Below are 24,137 nucleotides of genomic sequence, written 5' to 3' on the forward strand. Positions count from 1 at the left end.
AACTTTTAGTTACGGTGGAGCTAAAAAAGGAGTGAATTAGAAAGGAGGTGTTAATTGTGGAAACCCACACTGTGTTTTGAATCTCCGAGCTCGTGCGTACTGTCACAGCGGAGGGTTTTTTTGGGGAAAGGGGGGACATAGCCTTGTAGCTCGCCTAAATTAACCTTTAGCAGATGAATTGGAAGGTAATTTAATTATTGTTTGGTGGATCCCAAGTGAGGGTCAAGCTTCAAATGACTTAAGTGAAAAATTGTCAGAAAATTATTGGAATTTGAATGCAGTGTAAGGTCAGGAGGTCTTTCCATGTTCAAGGAGGCTTTGGTGGAATACTATTAGCATGTGATTTGTATAAAATGAATTTAAAGAGGTGATGTGCAGATCAAGGAAGAAACATATCTCTTTGCTTTGCCTGTTTTCTTTGTTCACTCACTCTCATTTTTGGTTCTGTGCTGCCTTATGTGAAATAAATAATTTTTGATACAGGTTTGCAAACACTCAGAGGAGAAAATACCCCTCTCTTTCCAAAGAAAAGCGTAAGGAACGGGTCTCTCAAAAGCACTTACATCCCAGTTTCATAAAAGACGAAGGCAAATCACAACCTAAGCAGTATGGGAAGTTGAAGGGTAAGTCACCTTGACACAGGACTGAAGTGAAACAAGATGGAGAATTATCTGTCATCCAGAAGAGCTCATGTTTGCATCTTTTACTATTTTCTTTACATTTATATTTAAGTTTAGATCTACTACTTAATTTTTTTGCGAACCTGAAAGATGCGTGTGTCAGCGTCACTCTTTTAAGAGCCCTGTAAAATATATTTATTCCTCTGTTTATAAATATTTTATTCTTAGTCTGAAAAGAAAATGAAAAATAACTTCATGAACTTCCTTTTCTTGTAGGACTTTTGTAGGATAGGATCCTAGGATTCCTTTTCTTGTAGGATAGGATCCTACTTTTCTTGCAGGATTTTTAAAATCTCCTTCAATGTTGTCTTTCTTCACCTCTGTATGGTAGAAGTGGGAAATACCTGTATTTCTGTGTATCAGAATGGGAGAGGTGCATAAGATGCCACATCCACCAACGTGTGCGTAAAAATCCTTGCATTAAAACTTGTTTCTGTGTAAAAATTACTGATGCCCACCAGTATTTGCGGACTCAAGGCCTGAATGACTTTGGGAAGCAGTGAAGCTGGTCGCGGCGCTTTCGAAGGCACAAAGTAAAGTAACGGCAGAGAAAAACAACAGGGTAAGGTGTTCCCGTTGTCTTGCGTCTGTAGTAGTTTGAAGGTGGTGGTGATACCCGGGCTGGTTTTTGAGTGCTTTGAGTGCTCCCGTAGGATGAGCATGAAGCATCATAGGAAGAGGATGAAGTAGGCGATGTCCCGGGGTGTCCCCAGGGATGGGGGACAGAGTCCTCTCGCCTTGGCAGCAGCAGGAGAGCGCGACGCAGAGCGCGAAGCCCAGCTCTGGTCCAGCGAGGCGAGAGCGCCTGAGCGTAATCTCTGCAGCCACTTCGCAGCATGGCAAGTTCAAGCTCAGCATTCACGGCACAAGCGTTTTCATTTCCCTTCTCGTGCTCCTTGGAAATCCCCCGTGCAAACTCGATTTGGCTGACGCGTTGGCCTGCTGATGGCGCGGGGGCCGCCCGTAGTCTGACCGCTCTCGTATTTCTGTTTACCCTTCATCTGAAGTAATTTCCTAGTGTGATGGAAGCATGCCATGCACTTTCACAAGAAAGATAAAATAGATGAAAATGTAACCAGGTTACAGCCAGAAAGTATCCCGAGACTGTTTGCTAGCAGCTTATTCCCATGGCATTCCTGCTGGAGTGACCCCTCCAGCTCCTTGCTGCAGTCTCAGCAGCTTCTAAGCAACTGAACGTCACTGTTGTAGGGATTAGGAAGAGGTGGAAGCTCTGTGCAATAGAGCAACACTTGTGTTTGTCTCTTTATAATTCATTTCTATTAGTCTTTTTGTTGTGTATTCATGGCCACGAGCAAGTGCTGCAAGTTATTGTGACGAAGGACGTTTGATTTTGCTAATCCTGTTTTATTCCCATTTCAGTGTAGCTTTTCGAATGCCACAATGTGGTGCCTGTAATGAATTTAAAATGTATTTTTGAATGGTATTGTCTTGCAGAATGTATTGGAAGCTCATCTGAATGTGCTTTAATACTAGATGCTGAAAAGAAAGAAAATCATCCATCTGAAATGCCGTTCGCATGGACTCTTTCATGCTGGCTGGAAATAACACCCTGCATACCAAGCAGGGAGGAAGCACAAGCCTCTTCCTCGCAATACACTCAAACCCCTAACGTGATTACAATCTCTTTATCTCCGCTAAAAAGCATTTTCTTTTGTCCTTCTCAATAAGAGTGTTTCTTTTTACCATTTGGTCCAAAATGTAATGCATGCCACACATGTGCAGCAATTTTCACCAAATTATGATTTATTTGTACTCTTTACACCCCAAAAAGTGCAAATGAAATGATGACTGCATTGAACAAGGTACTTTATAAACGCAGCCGTGACTCCATCCTCGTCTGGGAGCTTACAGTGGGACAGGCAAGGCAAATAAGGAGTGAGAGGGGAACACGGTCACAGCGGTAAGGTGCCCGGACCCAGGCACGAGCAGCTCTGGGAGGGGAATTTGGCTCTGCTGAGCCCCAGGAAATTTGGTGCCTTTTCATTTGATTTTGCTGCTGAGGGGAGTGCAGGCTGCCGGGTCCAGCTGTCCCTGTGTGCGCCTGGGCGGAGGAACACACATTCAACTGGAAGGAGGAGAGAAGAGGTTGGTTTTCAGGCAAGTCAGGTCCTTGAGCTGGCTCACAGCAACCGGTGCTGCTGCAGAGGAGGATAATTGGTGGATTTTGCTTTTCCTTTTGTCATTCCTGGGGTCAAGGGACCCTCAGAAACTATTTCTTGGGCAGGAAGACTCCACTGAGTAGGAGGCTGGCTCTGTGCGTGTGAGAAGGAGAATACAGGGCTGGAGTAAGATGGACCCATCGCTTCCTTCCTCTTGCAGAACATCCTCAGCTTACAGATCCTCTGAAATGGCCAGTGTGAAGAGCCCCATGCCCGCGTTTGACGGATGAATAGGATGTGGCTTTCTGCAGCCATTCGGTATTGCTGCAGGGATCTCTCAGCGGTCCCCCCCGCAAAGAGCACCATTCAGCACCATGAATGCGTTTGTTGAGAGCGTAGTCCAATGGCAGGCATCTAAAACGGAGCCTGGATATTGACTTTTCTCCTGGGAATACAAGGATGGCTGGATGGGATCAGATCAAAGGTCCTCGCAGCCTAAAAGCCTGTCTGGAAAGGTGTCTGGGGAAGAGGAGGGATTGCTCTGTCCCTTGGGAGGCTTTCCAAATCCCACCATCGTGGCAGCGAGGGACACGGTGAGGCAAGCAAAGCAACCAGCCACCCCCTTTGCTTGTGTTGAACCTACAACACAATTGTTTCTTCTAATGCGTCCACTTGCTTGGGTGAGGACAGGGTTAGACAGGACAAGAGGAAACGGCCTCAAGTTGCACCAGGGGAGGTTCAGGCTGGATATTAGGAAAAATTTCTTTACTGAGAGAGTGGTGAGACACTGGAATAAGCTGCCCAGGGAGGCGGTGGAGTCACCATGACTGGAGGTGTTCAAGGAACGTGTGGACGTGGCACTGTCTGACATGGTTTAGTGGGCATGGTGGGGTTGGGTGATGGTTGGACTTGATGATCTTACAGGTCTTTTCCAACCTTAGTGATTCTGTGATTCTGTTATGAGAAAGAGTGTGTGATTGCTGCCCCTCCACCTTCTCCAGGTCATCTGTGATTTATTTTTTTATAGGTGTCTGTGACATTCCCTGTCCCACTGGGCATTTCTTGTCTGGACTTGAAGAGCCCTATTAGTGACTTAACGGTTAATTATGGCCAGGAAATCTCTGCAACTCTATGACATCTCTCTCCTCCTTTTTCTCTCAGGTCCATTTTTGGCATCTATTACTTAAAGCAGTAAGTAACCCTTAGGCTATGTATATTACCGGGGTTTTAGTTCAGAACAGTACTGCACTTTGGAGCTGACTCCCACCAACTACATTGCTGTTTCCATGTGCAAAGTGGTTTTGGTGTGCGTGGACCAGATTTCTTTCAGGAGCTTCACTCCAGTTGCCCATCACATGTCCTCCATCCTCTCATGGGACATACAGGTCCATACCAGTGATGGACGTACCAGTAAAGGACATACTGGTGATGTCCTTTAGACAACTTCAAACCATGTGTCAGGTGGGGACCAGACTAAAACCCAGACTAAACCTAGTCCAAAGGAAACCCTCAAAGTGCAGAGGGTGTAACCATAGGAGCCTCAGCCCAAAATGCTTTGATTGCCGGATCGTGTCCGATTGCACCAAAGTGTTTGTTAATGTAGACATATCTTTGGATTTTTGTAGCGATTTTCCTTGTCAGAATATTTTACAACCATTAAAAGTTTGAACACCTTCTTGCCTTATTCCCTCTATTGATGTGGAATCTTCATTGCAGGGTGATGATGGAATTGAGCTGCAAAAAAAGTCATTGACGGCGACATTTGGGTAAAAAGGAGGAGGGTTTGGCTTCCTGGCTTGTGTTTAGAGCGGCAGTAGACGTTCCTCGTGCATTGTGCCGTGCTGGCACTTCTGGGAAGCATGTTCCCCCACCTTATTACTGTCAAACCATCTCCTTTTAGGTGCTTTCAACTTACTGAAAAAGTACCTGCTCTGGTGAAACCTGTCCTACATCCTTTGGACAAGGGAAGGCTTTTCATTTTGGTGCCTTGCGTACAATGATTTGTTGAGAGAAATAACGTGTGATAGAAATGTGGTGGTTGGGCTTAAATCAACATTTTTTCTCGCTAGAGAAAAGAAAATAATTTTGGTTAATACAGATGGGTTTTGAAGTTCATCTTCCCATGAAGAAGTCATATTTTTTTAAAGCGGTGGTAGGTAGGTATCATGTAGCGTACGCAGACACATAACGTGTTTGTTAGTCCACATTTTGAGATATACGCATGAGTGCGTCCTCTATCCGCCACATCCTACTCTGAAATAGCCTCCTGTGTTGAACGGGGTCCGTATGGCAGCCCAAAAGCCAGGCTTTTGGACGGACGCTTACAGAAGCTGGTGTTCACTGTCTCAGAGATAGTTGACGTTGGGTTTTCTCTTGTAAATGAGAAGTCAAGCCAGAAGGCAAACACCCGCTTGCCAGGGGCAGGTTCGCTGAGACTCGGAGCCCTGCCTGGGGCCACGAGGACCAAATGGCCATAAAACCTTGACGTTTGGATGTAAATCCCCAGACGTAATGTCTCATGGACGTGAAGTTTTGCATTGATTTTCCTGTTGATCTTAAGAGCTCCATCGTGTGTTACTGAAGCCGCTGGCATAAATACATGTCTACGCGTAGCTTTATCTTCCAGCTCGCTTTATAACCGTGATTTCCTTTGCTTTGAGAATTGCTCCTTCTGTGCTAACTTGGGGGTGGAGGGAAGGCTAATTAATTAAGCAGTAATTGTTGTCAAGTCAATTGGTGCTAACATTCAACATTTGACTTGTTTACTATCCTGAGGTAAAGCGGAAGGAGTTAATGATCTAACAAATTGTGCATCCATCATGAGAGACTTGTTTGGAAAGAACGGTTTTATTTATGAACTGTAAAATAATACATTTAAAAAAACCCCACATTTTGAAGCAAGATCGTTGAGGTTCTTGTGTGAAATAGTCACTAGATAGCTGTGGAGACAAATGCGTCGCCTAATAAAGCTTAATGACTGATTTTCCCATTAATCAGAATTGAGAATGTGCTTCATTAAGATAATTAACTGAGCCAGTTGCTTAACTGACAGTTAGTAGACACAAATTCCCAAGTTACTTGCTTTCCTCTAAATAAAACTCACAAGAAGCTAACCCGGCACTGCTTCATCATCTTTATTGGAGAGAGAAGCAGAAGGGCTGTTAAAATTTCATTGCCCGCATTAGGTCCATGACTGCATCTCCCCGTCTGGGAGATGCGGGGGGATGCGGTGGGTGGCCCCGGGTGCCCTGTGCAGCCTTGCACATGACCCAAGCCTTGGGCTCGAGGTTATTATAGTCAGCTCACGCTGAAAGCTCACAAATATTTGCCGCTTTCCATCTCGCCAGCAGCAAATGGTCTTTTATCTGCTAATTTCTGAAAGGTCAGGTCCTCGTTGTGGTTGTTTTTGTCACCCAAGAACTATTAGCTCCTCCAAGGGGGAGAATTCCTTGTCAGGATTTGTGGCTTTTCCTCTTTGTTCATCGCAAGCTAGAAGTGGGGTCATGAGTCCTGAGCCCCCCTGAAGGCAGGGATGTGTAAGATTAATCTGCTCCGGGTACATTTGTAGGCAGAATGTGCAGTGCTGAAGAAGTTAGGGGAATTAACTGAGAGATCCAAAACTTGAATTATTAAATATGCTATCTGGTTGTAACGTCTAGTTGTAAATCCTTTCCTTCACAGCTCTCTGTGTCTTGAATTATAACATGGTAAAGCTATCCCGTAGCAGAAGACTCTTTGCACAGAAGACAACACTGGAGCTAACGTAAGGCAGTCGTCTCAACTCTGCTTTTCTTTTGTCCTCAGAGTTCCCGGTCTTCCACCATGAACCCTGTTTACAGCCCCGTCCAACCTGGGGCTCCCTACGGAAACCCGAAGAACATGGCGTATACAGGTAGGACCGGTGTTCAGTGGCTCTTCCGAGAATGTCCGTATTCGGTGGTGAGAGCAGATGGTCATTAATGAGTGGTTAATCCCTTAACGAAGGGAGAAAGAGTTCCCATCAGGGAGCCAGATAGGAACGTGACTTGCAGGAGAAACTCTTCAGCAAAGGCAATGCAGTAAGGTTAGTGAGAAGAAATGGACCTGAATTCATAAGAGGAGGATGCCCTGGAAATCCTAAGGAAAAGGATCAGAAGGGGGTTTCTTTACACAAACAAAACCCCCAAGAAGTTGCTGGGGGAGTCAGCTGGGAGCTGGAGGGCTTGGCTCCGGAGCTGAGCTGAGCGACTCGGGGGTATGTGCTGGAATAATCCTGCTGTAGGAATGAGGATCCCACAGGTGAGAGCCCGTTGTTTGGAGAACATGCAGTTATTGTTGTAGGTGGTGATTTAAACTACATTAGTGACTGTTTTTTTTTGTTTTCAAGTTATGCTTTTGTTGAGTTAATCTTATGTCGAACAGCGAGTCTGATGTCTGTTTGAAGTCCATCTTTAGAACTGAGGTATCTAAAAATGTCACCTCTAATACTCGAAAAAGGCATTGAAATATCTTCACCATAATTATCTAACTAGCGGGGAACTAAAGTGTACTGATATGAAAAGAATTTAGCTCAGACAGAGCCTGTGCTTTGCAAAAAGAAAATCTCAGCTTAGGTATATCTGTGTTTTTCCCCATGGATTATGTTTTCCAGCAGTTGTTGTTCTGAAATTGTATAAGCACCTAACAAAATGAGCCTTGGTAGATTCCTTCTTCTAACATTTTGTTGAATATAATTAGCTATTAAGTGTCGTACTGCGTTAAGACTTCCTTCTTTGTATTTGCATTGCCAGTTGTATGTGTTGACTTTTACCTAATGTGTGAAATTGCTTGGGAATGTGCTTTTGTGGAGGAGAGTGGTCAACAGCAAATGGAAATGAACATCAAATACTCTTAGCTACTTCATTTACAAAATATTCTCATTGACTTTGGTAGCTCTTTCAGCTGGTAGATCAGTAGGGCTGGCTGCGTTGCTGCGAGGAGACCTGTCTGATACTCTGCGGAGCAGAGAGTTCCTCAAAGGCGTTTTGCCCTGTTTTTATTCACCCTTTCTTTTTCCCCATCAAATTTATGCATGCTGCTTTGTTGGAGATACTGTAGCTCGGGGGAACTTTGGTCTCATAGTCAAAGCACTAGAAGCTTGGAAAAAAAAAATATCTCTGTGAATAATGGTCTCTTCAAAAATCTCACCATTGTAAGAGGACTGCAGACTCCAGCAGTGCTTGGGTGATAGAATGAGCTCGTAAGTGCACAGTTATTTTCCTACACTAGAAATAACAGCAATTTTGTGCTTTCCAACACAAGGATGGTTTGGGCAAGAGTCTACTTCTCTCCCACTTTACTTTTTTTTTTTTGGCATGTGCTCAAAGCTCCATCTTAATATGCATGCAATGTAGATGCTCTGTATCTGCTTTCACACAATCCTGAATGTTTTAGAAGCTGCTTTCTGGCACTTGATAAAACAATTTTATTTAAATATTGAGGTGCAGAGTGGATAGAGTTTGTACCTTGACCTTTCTGGAATGAGAATTTTAGAGGGTGATTTCTGGTTTAGATGAATGAATTCTACATGACTGTGTTCTGAATAAGTCAAATGGCGACATTAATACGATGTTATCTTCTAAAATAACGTGCTGGTTAATCACCATGAAGGTTATACTGTGCACTTAAATATATAAAGCTATTGTCTGCCTTGGCCAGCTTGTGGCAGCTCTGGTAGGGATCATGGCGAGGTGGCCCCCATGAGCCTGGTTTCACCCCGACCCATCGGACTTCAGGCATTTGTCTTCCAGAGTTTGCGGTAAACGAAGAGAAATCGGTGGCAGATGTGCAGGATGACCTTGGAGAAAAAAGTTGGCGGCAGAGCAGGCTGGAAAAACTATAACAAGGTCCTTCGTTATGTCAATGGGAAAACAAAGCAGGGAAGATTTGAGTGACTGCTTGAACGTAGGACACCGCAGCAGGAATTGAGTCATATTGGTGCTTGGTTTTTCCATTGCATGGGTGTAAGGTAAGGGGTCAGTGGGCTGAGTTCCTACAATGAAGTCCCGAAATGGATAGTACGTTAAAAAGTGTTTAAACGAAGAGCTGTTTTCTTTGCTAGGCAAATAGTATTACAAAACCTTTTAAATAGGAATTTGCTTGAATATTTATTGAAAGACCTAAAGTTATATTGCGAAAGAGGGAGAGAAAATTTAAATTTTATTCTTTGTATAGAAAAGACAGGCAACTCCTGAGGGTGCTCTCAACAGGTATTAAAAGAAGGCTGCCATGTCTCCTGCATTACAAGTGCCAGGCTCTGTCTGTCTAATTCCTGCTTTCTCTGCTTAAACTTCATTTACATTGCTTTAACTTGCGTCCCTTTGGCTACGTATCAGTTTCTAAGGTAGCCACAAGCTATTCTGGAGGATGTTTAAACCCATACAGACAAACAAAATAGACTTTTCACAGGAGGAACATGAAGTTAAGGAGTTTGCAGATACTTCTCAAATTGCTTTGAAAATAATCGCTAAAACATATGACATGGGAGATCCGGAGGGGATGTTGACTCCCATCATGTGTGCAAACCCCTTCCATGGCCCCGGGAGCTTATTACAGCTTTGGGGCTTAACGAGTGTCTCAGCTCTGATCGGCAGCTGAATGGAAGAGTTTGCTCGGAGCCCCTAATTTGAAATAGCATCTCAGCAAACCGTTCCCACGATCACCTCATGAGACAGTGTACGACATCTGTCCCAAAATTTTGATTTGAGATCTAATTTGGGATACAATGTAGAATTTATACAGTATAAGATAGAAATTTTTTTTAATATCATCTTTTTGCAGTAGTACAAACTGTTCCCATGATCACTGCATGAGACAGTGTATGACATCTGTCCCAAAATTTTGATTTGAGATCTAATTTGGGATACAATGTAGAATTTATACAGTATAAGATAGAAATTTTTTTTAATATCATCTTTTTGCTGTAGTGGAGGACACTGAATAAAATTAATGCCAAGCTTTATATTGGACACGAAAGAGAAATAAAAAACCCCCTGAAGTGTAATAAAGTCGAGATAAAGGTTATTAGCCCTAGGCTATGTTCTGGGTTTGCTCTAGAGTTCAGGTATTTTGACCCTAAATCTAATACAGCACATGTATTACTTAATTTTTTGTCTTTAAAGATCATGCATAAACCATTAATTTCTAACCTTGTGGAATAAAACTCAGGTGGGATATGTGCGGAAAGAAAACAAGGATGGTAATCAGGATAGTGGCAGGTTGAATTCTGTGCTGTTGTGGTTTTTTGGTGCTAAATGTGAATGCTTTGGATAGAATAGATTGCTTTTGGTTGAAATAGTAAGTTTTAATCGGATTTTCTTCTCATTCTCATGTCTGTCTTGTTTTCTGTACCTGGTGGGCTAGGGAGAGAGGTCCATTTCAAGATCAATAAAAATTTTTGTACCAAATTGGCTGCTCTGGTGTTAGGGTGGATGGGAAATCCTTGGCACATACTCAAGTACTTGATGAACCGTACGTTTATTCAGATTAATTTTTCCATTTTGATCTTCCTTAAAGGAAGTGTGAAGGACAGTTATTTCCTAAATGATTTTTCACGTGTGGTCTGAATTAGATGGTTTTTTATGGGAAATTATAATTAAGTTAAAAAAAGGAAGTTTTAAAATAGAGTTATTAGGTGCAGCAAAGTCAGAAGTGCTAAATTCCTAAGAGAAATGTTTATCAAAACATTCCCCATGTTTGAACTAATAGATTTATTAAGCAAAGGTGATTTCTCATGTACTTAGTATGTCTCATTTTTCGGGGTCCTTTAGACCCCCAGATCTGTTGGATTGCAACCTCCTCCCCGTTTTCCTTCCTAAACAGAAAGAACAGAATAAACCTTGTGCCTTTTCTGCTAGCAGTGCTTCCTCGCTGTTGAATGAGCTGGTTGTTGAGCTGAGCTAAGGTGACATGGAGAGAATAGTCTCTCTGCAGACGGATCTGCGTCTGTCCAGCGCCGGGTTTGCGCTCCACCAAGTCCTGGTTCCTCGTGCTCGGCTGGCGACCGCTTCGCTAATTCGATATATTTTAGAACATCAGCAGCAAACAGTGTTTGAGTGTTGTTTACCATTTACAACAAGGCCAAGCACAAATACAGGCTGGGCAGAGAACAGGTGGAGAGCAGCCCTGAGGAGAAGGACTTGGGGGTGTTGGTTGATGAGAAGCTCAACATGAGCCGGCAACATGTGCTCGCAGCCCAGAAAGCCAACTGTATCCTGGGCTGCATCCAGAGCAGCGTGGCCAGCAGGTCGAGGGAGGGGATTCTGCCCCTCTGCTCCGCTCTGGTGAGACCCCACTGCAGCACTGCGTCCAGCTCTGGGGTCCTCAGCACAGGGAAGACGTGGACCTGTGGGAGCGGGTCCAGAGGAGGGTCACGAAGATGATCAGAGGGCTGGAACACCTCTGCTGTGAGGACAGGCTGAGAGGGTTGGGGTTGTTCAGCCTGGAGGAGAGAAGGCTCCGGGGAGACCTTCTTGCAGCCTTTCAGTACCTGAAGGAGCCTACGAGAAAGTTGGAGAGGGACTTTTTACAAGGGCATGTAGTGATAGGACAAGGGGTAATGGCTTTAAGCTGAAAGAGGGGAGATTTAGGTTAGATATTAGGAAGAAATTTTTCACCATGAGGGTGGTGAGGCACAGGCACAGGTTGCCCAGAGAAGTTGGGGATGCCCCAATCCTGGAAGTGTTCAAGGTCGGGTTGGACGGGGCTTTGAGCAACCTGGTCTAGTGGAAGATGTCCCTGCCCATGGCAGGGGGTTGGACTAGGTGATCTTTAAGATTCCTTCCAACCCAAACCATTCTGTGATTCTATGAAAACAGACTGTAATTAACTTGGATCTTCATGTAAGCTGTCGTTTTAATTGAGGTTAATTTTAAAATACATTTAGGGACTGGTGTTTGCTTTTTTATTATTGGTAGGATTCACTTTACCTGCCCCAAATGTGAGCTGCTGAATGCCCTGGTTTTTCTTTGGCACGTTATCCTTCCCATTTTCTTGTGTCTGTTTTTGCTAAGGCACCGGTCCTGCAGCAAATAGATTAGCTCATTGGTGTGGAATCAGGGATGAAGAATCAGTCTCTCCTGTAGCTTGTTTGACTTCAAGCGTGAAACTATAAAAGTGTTTGTTATAGCTCACACTATTATAATTTTCCCTACCAGAAGCTGATTAATATGCTGATAAGATGCTGTGATTCATGAACCTTTGGTAGACTGACTCTGTATTCGTTGTAGTTATTACTAAATAATAAATGATAATAAAATCCAAGAGCCCAAAGATGTGAAGCTGGTTAGTAAATCTCCAAAGAGTTTGTGTCACACCGCTTTAGTGCACGACACTTCCCAGGTCCTGCTGCAGCAGCAATCTGCTCAGGAACTTTCACGCTCAGAAAAGAACTTCTCCAGCTGAAGGTTTTGCTGATGGAAGCTCTTGGTTTGCTTTCAATGAACAGCTCTGTTCGAGCTCTATGTGCCATGAAGCAGTATTTCTGTTCCCCCTCACAATTATTGAAGGCAAAGGAAAAATGCCTTTATTCAATAGGTTATTTGAAATTTTAACAGGAACAGGACAAGTTCTGTTTTTCTAGTTTCTCACTATCCACTCAGAAAAATCACTAAACAGTATGGATATATTCTCTTCTGTTCCTTCTTCGGCCACAGGTTACTGATGATACTCTTCCAGATGATTGTCCGCCTCCACCTTTTCCCCCATCCAACCCTCCACTTGCTCTTTGACAGAAATTCGCACTCTTTTCTTTCAAACTCCTTTTACTAGCCCTAAATCCCTGCTGAGGAAGTGCCGGTACTTTTCTATCTGGTGCGCACACCATTTGACCCTGCCTGGGGTCCCTCCTGGTCATCCAGATTCAGAATTGTTTTGCCCAATTTTAGGTACCTGCGGTGTGGATGTGAGTGATCCCCTGAGCTGCTTTAATGGTAAGGGGCGAGAAAAGAGCACCTCCCACGTGGTCTGTTTTACTTTGTGAGCCAGTGGATTGTGTCCTAGAAGTGCTTGTTTCTCTCTGATAGCGAAAGGTGTATTGATGGCTGACTCAGATGCAGACATCTACACAAAGTGGTCTGTGTTTGGTCTTGAGTCCCATCCCTGGGGTTTGTATCTGAATTATTTACTACAGGTCTTCTAAAACGGTAAAATCCATTTTAAGGAGATTCTGTCTTGACCAGGTTATGTGCCTGGGTCTTGGGTGGGAAGGGAAAGGCAAACCTGTCTTCAGAGGTGTGGGGCAAGGAAGGATGGTAACTCTATTTCTAGGCTGAATACTCCCACCACGTGTAAAACGTGGACACCTTGTCCACTGAAGGCCAGCTGGGCCGGTTGTTTCTCAAACACAAGGTTTTCGGCTCTCGTCTAATCCCTGCAGCCTGTGGCCGTCACTGCAGCCTGTCCTCAAGACCATCAGATCGAGGTTGTTTGGACTAGTGAGGACGCTTGGTCTGAAGCCACATAGGTCACTGATCTTCGCACCTCTTTGGAAGAAGAGTCAGGGATATACAGCTTGGTGGCAGCCGAGGACAGCGTGGCAGATAGCAACAGCACGGAGTCCTCAAGAAGGAGGGTTCCACCCTCATAAAGGGTGTAGAGAAGACAACCGAATCTTTTGTTTCTTTCAGGAACCAGTAGATCACGGAGTACGAATGTGAGCTGCTGTCATCAAGAAGCTTTTGTTGGGTGGCAGTATTCAAATGCCCTAGTCCTCTGGTTTTGATAAAGACAACCGTGTGTTTCAGAGTTCTGATATCTAATGCACTTGTTCTGTTGGTAGTTCACTGGCCGTGAGCCGCCCCACTGCTGCAGGTCTGTAAGGGGTTCCCTGCTCCAGGCGTGCTGCTCAGTGGGTGCTACTGCGGGGTCCTCATCTCCAACCTGCAACTCTCAATGGATTTCACCAAGAACGTCTTAGGATCAGCGTCACCCTGTCTGAGACAGTTTATCCTTATAGGAGGCAGTGTCTAATGTCCTTAAATCCAACCAGACATAGGCTGGGAACTCCCTGCTCTTCCACCTCCATTGCGGGTAAGGCTTGGGAATCCCAATGGTGGTATCTGAATGTGAGGGATAGAATCACAGAATCACAGAATCACTAAGGTTGGAAAAGACCTGTAAGATCATCAAGTCCAACCATTAAAAAAAAACAACAAACCAAACCCAAAAACACACACACAAAAAAATACCAAAACCACCCACAAACCACAAAATACACCACAACCCACACCAAAACAACCCACCCACACCACACAGCACCATGCCCATCAAGCCACATCCCACAATGCCACATCCACACATTCCTTGAACACCTCCAGGGATGGTGACTCCACCACCTCCCTGGGCAGCCTCTGCCAGTGTTTCACCACTCTCTCAGGAAAGACATTTTTCCTAATATCCAGCCTGAACCTCCCCTGGCGCAACTTGAGGCCATTTCCTCTTGTCCTGTCACTCGTCACTTGGGAGAAGAGACCAACACCCACCTCACCACAACCCCCTTTCAGGTAGTTGTAGAGAGCGATGAGGTCTCCCCTCAGCCTCCTCTTCTCCAGACTGAACAACCCCAGCTCCCTCAGCCGCTCCTCATCAGACTTGTGCTCCAGACCCCTCACCAGCTCCGTCGCCCTTCTCTGGACACGCTCCAGCACCTCAATGTCCTTCTTGGAGTGAGGGGCCCAAAACTGAACACAGCATTCGAGGTGCGGCCTCACCAGCGCCGAGTACAGGGGCACGATCCCCTCCCTGCTCCTGCTGGCCACACCATTTCTGATACAGGCCAGGATGCCGGTGGCCTTCTTGGCCACCTGGGCACACTGCTGGCTCATCTTCAGCCGGCTGTCGACCGACACCCCCAGGCCCTTTTCTGCAGGGGAAAAGATACCCTCATTCCTTCTCCCAGGGCTTTTCCTGGTTTGTCAGCTGAGGCTCCCAGCCTTCCCGTGTCTTTGCAGTAGGAATTTCCTTGTCTCTTTTGCTGATGAACCTTGTCTCTTTTACTTCACTCCTTTTTCTCTTTTGCTAATGATTTGTTTCCATCATGCATTCAGGTTTCTGCCGTGGATCTACTGCTTCTCCACTTGTTTTTCGTCTCGGAGGGGACTGGAAGGTAGCACCTCCATCACCCCCTTCCCTGGCTTTTTGGGACAGATCAAGCCCCTCTGCTGCTCTTCTGGTCCTTCTTCTTGCATTGCTCGTTCCCTGGAGTCTTTCACTCCATCCCAGCTATTTCTCCTTCTCCCTCGCAGCCTGTCAGCCCGGCCCAGCTGGCAAACACCTGCGCGGGGCCGGGAGAGCTGGACTCATTTCTCCAGGAGGAACCTGATGCCTTTTATTAAAAGGTCTTTGTGCGCCTGGGTTCTGTTGAGCCGCGTTTCCAAAGTGGGTTAACCTAGACTGCCCAGAGGCGCTTTTAGGGAGCCTCTGCAGCACACAAATGTGGAATAAATATTCAAGGGTAGCTGCTTGGCAAGTTTTATCCTGCACAAGATTCACCAAAGTATTTGGGGGAAGCAGAGGAGTAGTCTGAACCAAGCAAGGCTTTGAATCACATTTACAATTCCTTTGTGATCTTGCTGCAAGATCCAGTATGTTCTTCCTCAAGTAACAGATGTGTCTTCTTCATTTTAAAGCGTAAAATAGTCTTATTTCTGATGATTTAAGGAGAAGTCCCGGCTAAGAGCTTTGTCATTTGTATGTAGAAAAGCGTGGTGTCTCCCCGTGTCGCTTGTTAACCTTTTTTACACTGTCTGCAAGGTCTGGGCTCATTTGCTTTCCAATTTAATTGATTTTCCTGCTTCTTCAAGTGGCAATCTCTCTGTGGGATTTTTGAGAGCACTGAGAAAAACACGTGACAGTAATGTAATTTTAATTTACGGTGTAATGCACACGTGCGGTTATAGTTACAGGATTTTCTGATAGAGAGTGGGTGTGGCTGGTAGGCAAACACGCGAGTCAACATTACTGGCTTTTTATGTTGTTGGAAAGGCATCGGTTTGGTATTTTTCTTGTGTGTCTGAAATCTTGGAGATCTTTTGGAGGGATTCCCGAAAGGGTTAAGGATTTGTGCGAGCTGATGCTTTTACGTTTGTGACCCATGCTGGCGGGCTGCACAAGTCTGACGCAAAAATTATACATCCGTCAGAGTCTAATTCTGTCTAAATCTCTGTAGAAAGGTGGAGAACAGTAACGCAGTCAACTTCATTGATCGGCACTGCTTGCTGGGGATGGGTTTCCTCTAGGACCCTCCACACCTCTGCTATTGCACGTGAGTGAGCCCTGCTCCATCCTCTTTGGACATGGAAAGCTCCAGTGCTTCCTCCAGCACATCGAGCTCTCCCACCCGTGATTTGGGTTCCCTCCATAGGACCTCCACACGCTCCAGAAGAGCGAGATGCATCCCTGCGCCGAGCTGTTTGCTGCACTCCCAAACTGCAAGCTCCCAAGTTTTGTCATTTTTTTCCCCAAGGTGAAACCACATTTGTTGGGACATAATGATTAACAGTGGGAATTGGCATCGTCCGCCCTCCGGTCGTTGGTTTTGTTGGCAGGACAGGAGGTGTGGGATTCTCACGTGTGTTTTTATCCTAATTTGTATCATTTGTATTCGTTGTTGAACCTCAGACACAGCTGCACACGTGAGGACTGACCTGATTTGCACTTGGCTCTTCATTTAATTTATTGGTATGTGGACGGCTGGTAGCCTCCAATTTTGTAGAAGACGGAAGGATGTTCCGATAGGATTTCTACAGTTGGCTTTTAATCCTCCTTTGCATGCTCTTTGTGGGACAAAGATAATTCTAGGCTTGGTTTCAGCCTTTCTTATTAACTTAAAATTAAAATTTTGCTGTATTATTCTCTGGTAAGACCGGGCCTTTGATAACAGATTAGTTCTTTGGCCAAGAAAACCAAGTTCTTTCAGAACCGCTGTGTGCGAAGAGGATAGACTTGACTTTTTTTCCTTTCTTTTTGGCATTCCTCAGCCCGTTTGCGTGGAGCGCTGAGGAATGCGAGGCAAATAGCTTTGATGCTGAAGCAGGCAGGGTTGGGGTGCTCTCCTCCTTACTTTTCCTTCTGCTTGTAAGATCTACATGCATGTCTACCCCTTCCATTGCTTGGGAAATGCCATTTCTGGATTTAATTAGGTGATCCATTGCTTACCGGTTCTGTAAACCAGGAATTTTAAACTGTGTTCTGGGTGTTGAATTGATTTCAGGGTGATTAAAAATGTATGAAGTGGGTACAGTGAATATTTTTCCTCTGGCGTTTCTTCATGTTTATTAATTGCCGTGTATAGAGCAGACTGGAAAATCATACTTGACTGGGAGAAGAATGAGCTCTGACTTGTAGAGACTCTTGTTATTTTTATGTTTAAATGCATAATTTCTGTACAGGAATACTTCCAAACAACTTGCTGAATTTGTCAGTGTTGGAAGCTGTTTGAGTTTCAGTGCTCTGGTTGGCTGATCAACGATGGCTAATTCACCATCTTCCTAATAAATTAACTCACGGACTTCCTCAAAGTCATAAAACCCATAAAACCCCTCAGGAAATGAGGGACGAGTGTTCTTGTTTGGGGAGCGAGGGAGAAGGAAGCAGAGGGGTTTGGGGTGACATTAGGGTTACGTATGAGCGTGTGCAATAGCTGTAGGCTGTATTTGGGTGGTTCTCCTGCCAACGGCAGCACCGTTGGACGATGGACATGGAGGTCACCCCACTGCACTCAGCTGTGGATGGAGGCAGGTTACTGTGCAAAACAGGTCTTGGTGCACAGACGTTTGGGTGCCCTGGACCTGTGTTTCAAGACAAAAGACTTTCTTTTTAGTGTTAGAAATGGAAGCATGACCTCCTTTGAAGAAAATAATTCCTAACATCTCATTACAGATGCTCGTAGGCTCAGCTAGTTTGGAGATCGGTCCAACTGATGTCAACCTCGGGGAACATCCTTCACCCCTTGTTTTGTAACTGTTTGTGTAAGGTTTTACACGCTTTTGACTTTCCCTGTGTTGTAAATAAACAATAGTCTCAGATCTTAAAAGCGAACAAAACTCATGTTATGTTTTCCTGAATGGCCCCATTGTGTGCCTTTTAATCCTACGTGCTCGGTTAGTACGTGGAACTGGTTTATGCTCTGCCTCATTTCTTGGCTACAAAATGGGTTTTGTTTTTCCCCGCAGTGGAAAAGAAATAAAAAGATTAAATGACTAGGGCTGAAGAGGGCTGGAGAAAACGTGTATAAGGCAAAGAAGAAAAAAAAACGTAGGTGGAAAAAAAGAGATGGCCTTGCAAGCATGTTTTGAAGGGGAAAGTACTCCCTCATTTAACGAAAATAAAAGGTGAACGGAGAATTTCTCTTGTGTGTCAGTTACTTCTGTAGAGTATTAGCACATAATCTGAAATTCTTCGCTCACTTGGGGAAGAAATAAGCTTTATTTTTAAGCATGAGCCCTACCAAAGCTCTGTCTTACGTAGCACGTAGGCAAATTCTGACCAGTGATTTAGGTTTTTTAAAATGTATATTCAGTTTTAAAATCGGTGAATGTATTTTTTTTTTTGCCTTGTTTTGATTCTTAGTCTCTGTATATCATAAAATGAAACTCTTTTTTGGTGACTTTGTATACAGCGTGTTTCTAAGCCATCTTCTTTGTCTTTGTTTCAGCCATGGTTGTATTGTTCTACATCTTATAAGGCATCTTTTCCTATACGTTCCCTTCACTCCCATATGTTTTCCTATATGTTCTTTTACTTTGCTGCTGAATGACAAGGAGCCTCTCTGTAAAGGGCCAAAGATCATGTTGGCCATCTTGGTGTTGTGTCCGTGGCACTTTGGTTCTTCATTCCTCTGGGCTGCATTGCCAAATCATGCTTGATTTGCCATACATCAAATCTTAAACTTCTTTCGGCCTCGTTGCTTTCCAAAACCCCAGAATTATCTCCTCCCTCCCCGTAACTATCTCTGCATGTCCAGTTTGCTCTGTTGAGAGAGCTGCTGATGTGGGTGGTGTTCCTAATATGAAGCCCCTCTACCGAGAGGCTATTTTAGGGACCTCCCTCCCCTTGTTTCCAGTCTAGCACACCTCCTTTCACGAAAGCCATGGTGTCTCTCTTCCAGTGATAGCAATCGTGGAAAAAATATTAGATTTGTTTTTAAAATCCTTCCTTCTGGAGGTGAAGAGCACCAGCATCGGCTGGCAGAGGTCCATCAGCAGTCGCTAAATGGGTCAGTGATTCTCCGCAGAGCGCTTTGGGAGCCTCTGCCGTGGGCACCGTGGAGCTGGAGCGCGACCTTGTCGTTGTGCGAATTTGAGATGGGGGTTGTTCATAAAACAAAATGAAAATGTCTCGTAGCGCTGAAACCCCACGCCTGCTCGGAATCTCTCGGCTGTAAGTTAAAATCTCACCGAGTCTAAAATAAATGGCTTTTTCTGCATATTTTTTCTGTCATTTGCAGTTCAAATTCATATCCTTGCTTGTTTTTCTCTGTGCATACTTGCACACCACACATTCAATACCTCTTAAATCCCCAGGTGCTTCAATTAAATGATTGAAAATAAGCTCCAATACTGCCTCATGATCCACTGAAAGCCCTTAATATTTGCTGCCTTTCCTCCCCCCCTTCCCCTCTTTTTTTTTTTTTGTCTGGCACAGCAAATAAGCGGTTAGATACTTGTTATATTTTTGCAGTCTGAAGGTAATAAATTAAGATTTTGTGGCTTGACTTCTGGAAACACGTTTGTAGATTAAATATTGAATTTTTCTCCTCTCCTGGTGCACAATTATTTTTTACACTCTGCGCAGTCAATGCGATACAGCACAGAGCTCTGTACGTAGAGAAACGTGATCTGGTAGGGGGTCGTAAAAGACTTCTCTAAGCATCAGAAATAGTTCCCCAGTTTGTACCAGATCTGTAAATTACTGAGTCTATTTTTCTACTGTGCTTTATACCTAACATCTTAGTTCTAGTTTAATGGGGATCAGCTTTCCCAAAGTAGCGCGGTTGAGCTCTGGCTTGTTAATCTGTTTTGCTGTGCTGTTTGCGTTAGATTTAGCCTCATCTGAAACCGAAATCTGGAGTTGCTTATATGCAAACGCATTCGTATACTTATTTTAAAGTGCGTGTGCCTGCCTTTCCCTCTCCCTGCGCTTGCTGGCATTCGGCCTCATTTCATCTAATGCAGTACTGGGCTAGAATTTTAATGTCTCTGCGGCCAACGATGATTTATTAGATCCCAAAGCCCTGGCTCAGAGTGCAGGAAGAAAATATTGCATCAGTGAGCTGGCTTGGCACTGCTCAAATAAATGAGTCCTGAAAGACTCTTTAGTGTTACGGCCTTTTTTCCCTTCTCCTCCTCTCGCCCCCACCGGTCCTTCCCCCGTCCCCGACCCCCGAGTTTCTGCTGATGTTGGGAAGTGCTCGTTTCCTTGCAGGAATTGCCGTCTCCGGGTCTTTTTACGATAAACATGTTTGTCAACAGCCTCGTCATATAAAGCCCTTTGAATCCCCACCGTCACTTCTCGTGGGGTCGAAAAGGAGCTGTAATCCTCAAGTTGGGATAAAATGAAGCTTTTGTGGCAGGGTGAAAGGTTGGGCTCCTGGTGATGAACCAGCGGTGCTGGGGAGGTAACAGAGCATCATGGTGCATGGGGGAGATGTCCTCACGGTCCTTGTTCTGGCTGGCACAGAGTGCCATAGGCTCTGTGCTCAGCACTGATTTGGAGTGGCACACTGCCGGAGCAGCCCTGTGGGTCACTGCAGCTCGGAGCTGAGCTCTCCGGGGGGATATTTTACCTACCGTAGGTTTTTAGAGTCTTTGGAAAACGTGGTTTCTCCATTGAGCTTATAGTAGCCAATAAATCTTTGTTTAGCTGGGAGGAAAATTGTGCTACTGCTTGAAACGTCCCCACAGGTCAAGGCATGATGAGTTATGTGTTATCTGTCACTACTTTTTTTTTTTTTCCTCTTGTATCTGCTGATGGAGAGGTGATTTAATTTTGTAAGTATGTTTTGCCTCCTTCACAGGACGAGAATGAGAGCAGTAAACGTCAGCATTGTCATTGCTCCGCCATGGAAGGGACTGGGTTTTGGCCACCTCTGCTGCCGGTATCACTGTGCTCCCGGCCACCCTACCGACATGTCACTGCGGTGGGCTCCCCCATGGGGCGTCTGTCTCTAGTTGTGATTTAAAGTAAAGCAAAAAGGAGGTAATCCCACTGCTTACAGGTAAGCCGGCTGTGTTCGCTGCTGATGTTGGTCCTAATGACTTCCCTCGTGTCAGCAGCGGACGGCAGGCGTTGGGTGGAGATGATCACCCTGCTGTGGGCAGAGAGGGACGTGAGAGTTGCGTTAGGTGGGCAAAGCTAGCTGCTGTCCACGGCTTGTCCAAAATACTGGGGGCACTTCAGGCATCAGAGCCTGTCGTGGAATCACAGAACGGTTTGGGGTGGAAGGGACCTTCAAAGATCATGTAGTCCAACCCCCGGCCATGGGCAGGGACATCTTCCACCAGATCAGGTTGCTCAAAGCCCCATCCAACCTGGCCTTGAACACTTCCAGTGATGGGGCATCCACAACTTCTCTGGGCAGCCTGTGCCAATGTCTCACCACCCTCATCGTAAAACATTGCCTCCTTATGTCCGGTCTAATTACAGTTGGACTCGATGATCTTAAAGGTCTTTTCCAACCTAAATGATTCCATGATTCTAAACCTCCCCTCCTTCAGTTTAAAACTGTTGTCCCTTGTCCTGTCACTGCAGGCGCTGGTAAGAGGTGTCTCTCTGTCTTTCTTACAAACCCCCTTTATATATTGAAAGGCTGCAGTAAGGTCTCCCCAGATTCTTCTCTTCTCCAGGCTGAACAACCCCAACCCTCCCAGCCTGTCCTCACAGCAGAGGTGTTCCAGCCCTCTGATCATCTTTGTGACCCTCCTCTGGACCCGCTCCAACAGATCCACTTCTTTCCTGTGCTGGGGTCCTGTTTTGGCACTGACCTGGGGAAAACCCAGCACTTTAATATTCCAGAGAAGAGCAGCAGCCTGTGCCCACCACCCCAGTGCTGGCCATGCTCACCTCCGAAGCTGGTCCCCAACGGGTCCCTCCTAGAGCGCTGTCAGCCCCGCAGCTTTTTCCCTGGGGGCAGGTCTAATTCGTTTCACTTCATAAACAAAATAATTTTGAATCTTTTCATGAAGAAGAAGAAGAAGGAAGAAATCAGGCTGAAAAGATGAACTCTCAGAAGGCTTGAGTGTGGGCAACAGTTATTGGATGTGAGGGTTGGAAGGAGGAGTACAAGAATGAAACCCTGGAGTGATGACAGGTGAAGACCTTTGTATCTCCTAGTTAAGAAATTCTCTTTAGTAAGTAACCAAGAGCAAGATCAGCCTTATGCTTGATTTGGTGCCATCCATTTACACTCAAAAATGATGTTGCTATCTCTTGTTATTAGAAACCTAATGCATTGCAGAGAAGAGCATCCATCTCTAGGGAGAAGTCGTCGTCGATTTTGGTGGCATTCCCAGGAGATGCAAAGCACGTCATAACTGTAAATGAAATCAAATAGGGGAAAAAACGGATTTTAAGAACCTAACAATGAGTTGGTTTCATTCAGAAAGATATGAGCGTGTATGCATCTGAACTTCGGTTTACCTCTAGTTTCTTCTTACTTCAAATTAGTAGCTATTTCTTGAGATGAGGACCATTTTGTGCTGCGTGTTGAAGGCGTGGGTAAAGGTGTGTGTACTGTTCAGGCATTCTGTTGCCAGAATACTTTTTCTCTCCCCTCAAAACAGTTAAGGAAAGAGTCGTATGATTAACTATCGTAGGAATAATTCCAGGGTGAACAGAGCAACTTTTCGTAAATGAAGACACAGTTACGATGATGTAGTCTTTAAACAGGGCATGGTTTGCTTTGAGCCTATTAATACAATTCAGAGTCTAGGACTGCTGGACTCAGACTTGCGGTGTGCACCTACAGCACCTCGTTGAATGCATGAGCAGCAGGTTGGTGACTCTCAGGTCTCTTACAGCCATCTGAGACAAATTCAGATCTGGATCATTCTCTGCCATTACCCATCTCTTTCTGTTGGCTTCGGAGAGTTTAGGATAACAGCGCTTCTCATGCAGGGACCTCACTTTGGCGCTTGACCTTTGGTACATGCATTTGAACCTGGTAAGTTTGTCTCTTCTCCAGCACCTGACCCTGGGGTGCAAAGAGTTGAACTGTAAAATCAGTGGTTGACGTCTCCCTGTGTGATGGGAGGGAGAGAGCAGAAATGCATTTCTGCTTCTGTGTCCAAGCAAACACTTGAAGGTCAATGCTGCTAGCTAGCTGTAAGTGATGGAAGCTACAAGAGGGTCCACGTGCGTTACACTCTTATTTTATATCAATTTCTAAAGATGGTGGGAGTTGTCCATGCTATGCCGCTTGTTGCAACGTCTCTATCAAAAGGCTGGTGAGACATGTAGAAGGGGAAGGTGACTTCTTAAAAAACCCAACACACGCCTCATCTCCCTCTTACATGTTCTGTCATACTCACACGTTCACAACACCAAGATGAATGTATTCACAGAGTCTGCCGGGACCACATGCATGCGGGATGGAGAAGGCACACAGCTGTCAAGTCCTCATCACGTCTTTTGGGCCCTTCTTTGGCAAAGACCAGCTGATTTTTGGATGTGCCACTTGTGCCCTTTAGGAGTTGACGGTGATTGAGATCTTTCTCCTCTTCATCCTGTCTCGCCTGTTGTCAGTCATTAGTCAACACTGCTGATTTGCTTACTGCCCCTTTTTCCCTCTGTTGGGGGGTTTTATGGCTCTAGTCCCCTTTTTTCCCTAATCTGGGTGTCTTGAGAAACTGGATGTACTGTGATTTTTTTAATGTGCTGTGATCTTAATGACCTGCTGACACAGGTGCCGTCAACATATGCTTTTCTTTAACCGTTCTTCTGCCATTTCTTCAATAAAGAGCTGCGTTACTCTCTTTGGCAGCCATGGGAATGCCTCCACTGAGATAAAATAAAATCTTAGAAGTTTTAAATCATGCTGAAACTAGTGAAAATAAATGCTAAGCAGTAGTGTAAAAACGAGTGGCTGATGACAAGTATGTATGAAGGATAACGCTTGTTGAGTTCCCGCTCCCCTTGAAGGGAGGAGATTCCATAGGCATGGAACTGGTGTTCGCTTTCCAGCTTACCCAGTGTTCCCATGCCAAAATCAACCTGCCAAAACGCCGGGACGCCAGATAAGGAGGGAAAAGTTGGCATCAGCATGGCCGCACTAGCGTGGTCCGATTAATTTGTCTCCATTAAAACAATAAATCATTCAAGTTGC

General features: G+C 45.0%; 1 protein-coding gene across 2 annotated transcripts in view; it reads left to right on the top strand.

Annotated features, from left to right (window-relative positions):
- The window catches only part of FAM168A (family with sequence similarity 168 member A), a 213,707-nt gene that overhangs the window by 99,509 nt on the left and 90,061 nt on the right, over nt 1–24,137 (top strand). For both annotated transcript variants that reach the window (XM_059817214.1, XM_059817219.1), the window contains exon 3: nt 6,605–6,692. In XM_059817214.1, coding sequence (XP_059673197.1) covers nt 6,623–6,692 — 70 coding nt within the window. In that variant the 5' untranslated portion in view covers nt 6,605–6,622. The remainder of the gene's footprint in view (nt 1–6,604; nt 6,693–24,137) is intronic.

This window comes from Gavia stellata, chromosome 1 (genome assembly GCF_030936135.1).
Source record: "Gavia stellata isolate bGavSte3 chromosome 1, bGavSte3.hap2, whole genome shotgun sequence".
NCBI classification, from domain to species: Eukaryota; Metazoa; Chordata; class Aves; order Gaviiformes; family Gaviidae; genus Gavia; species Gavia stellata.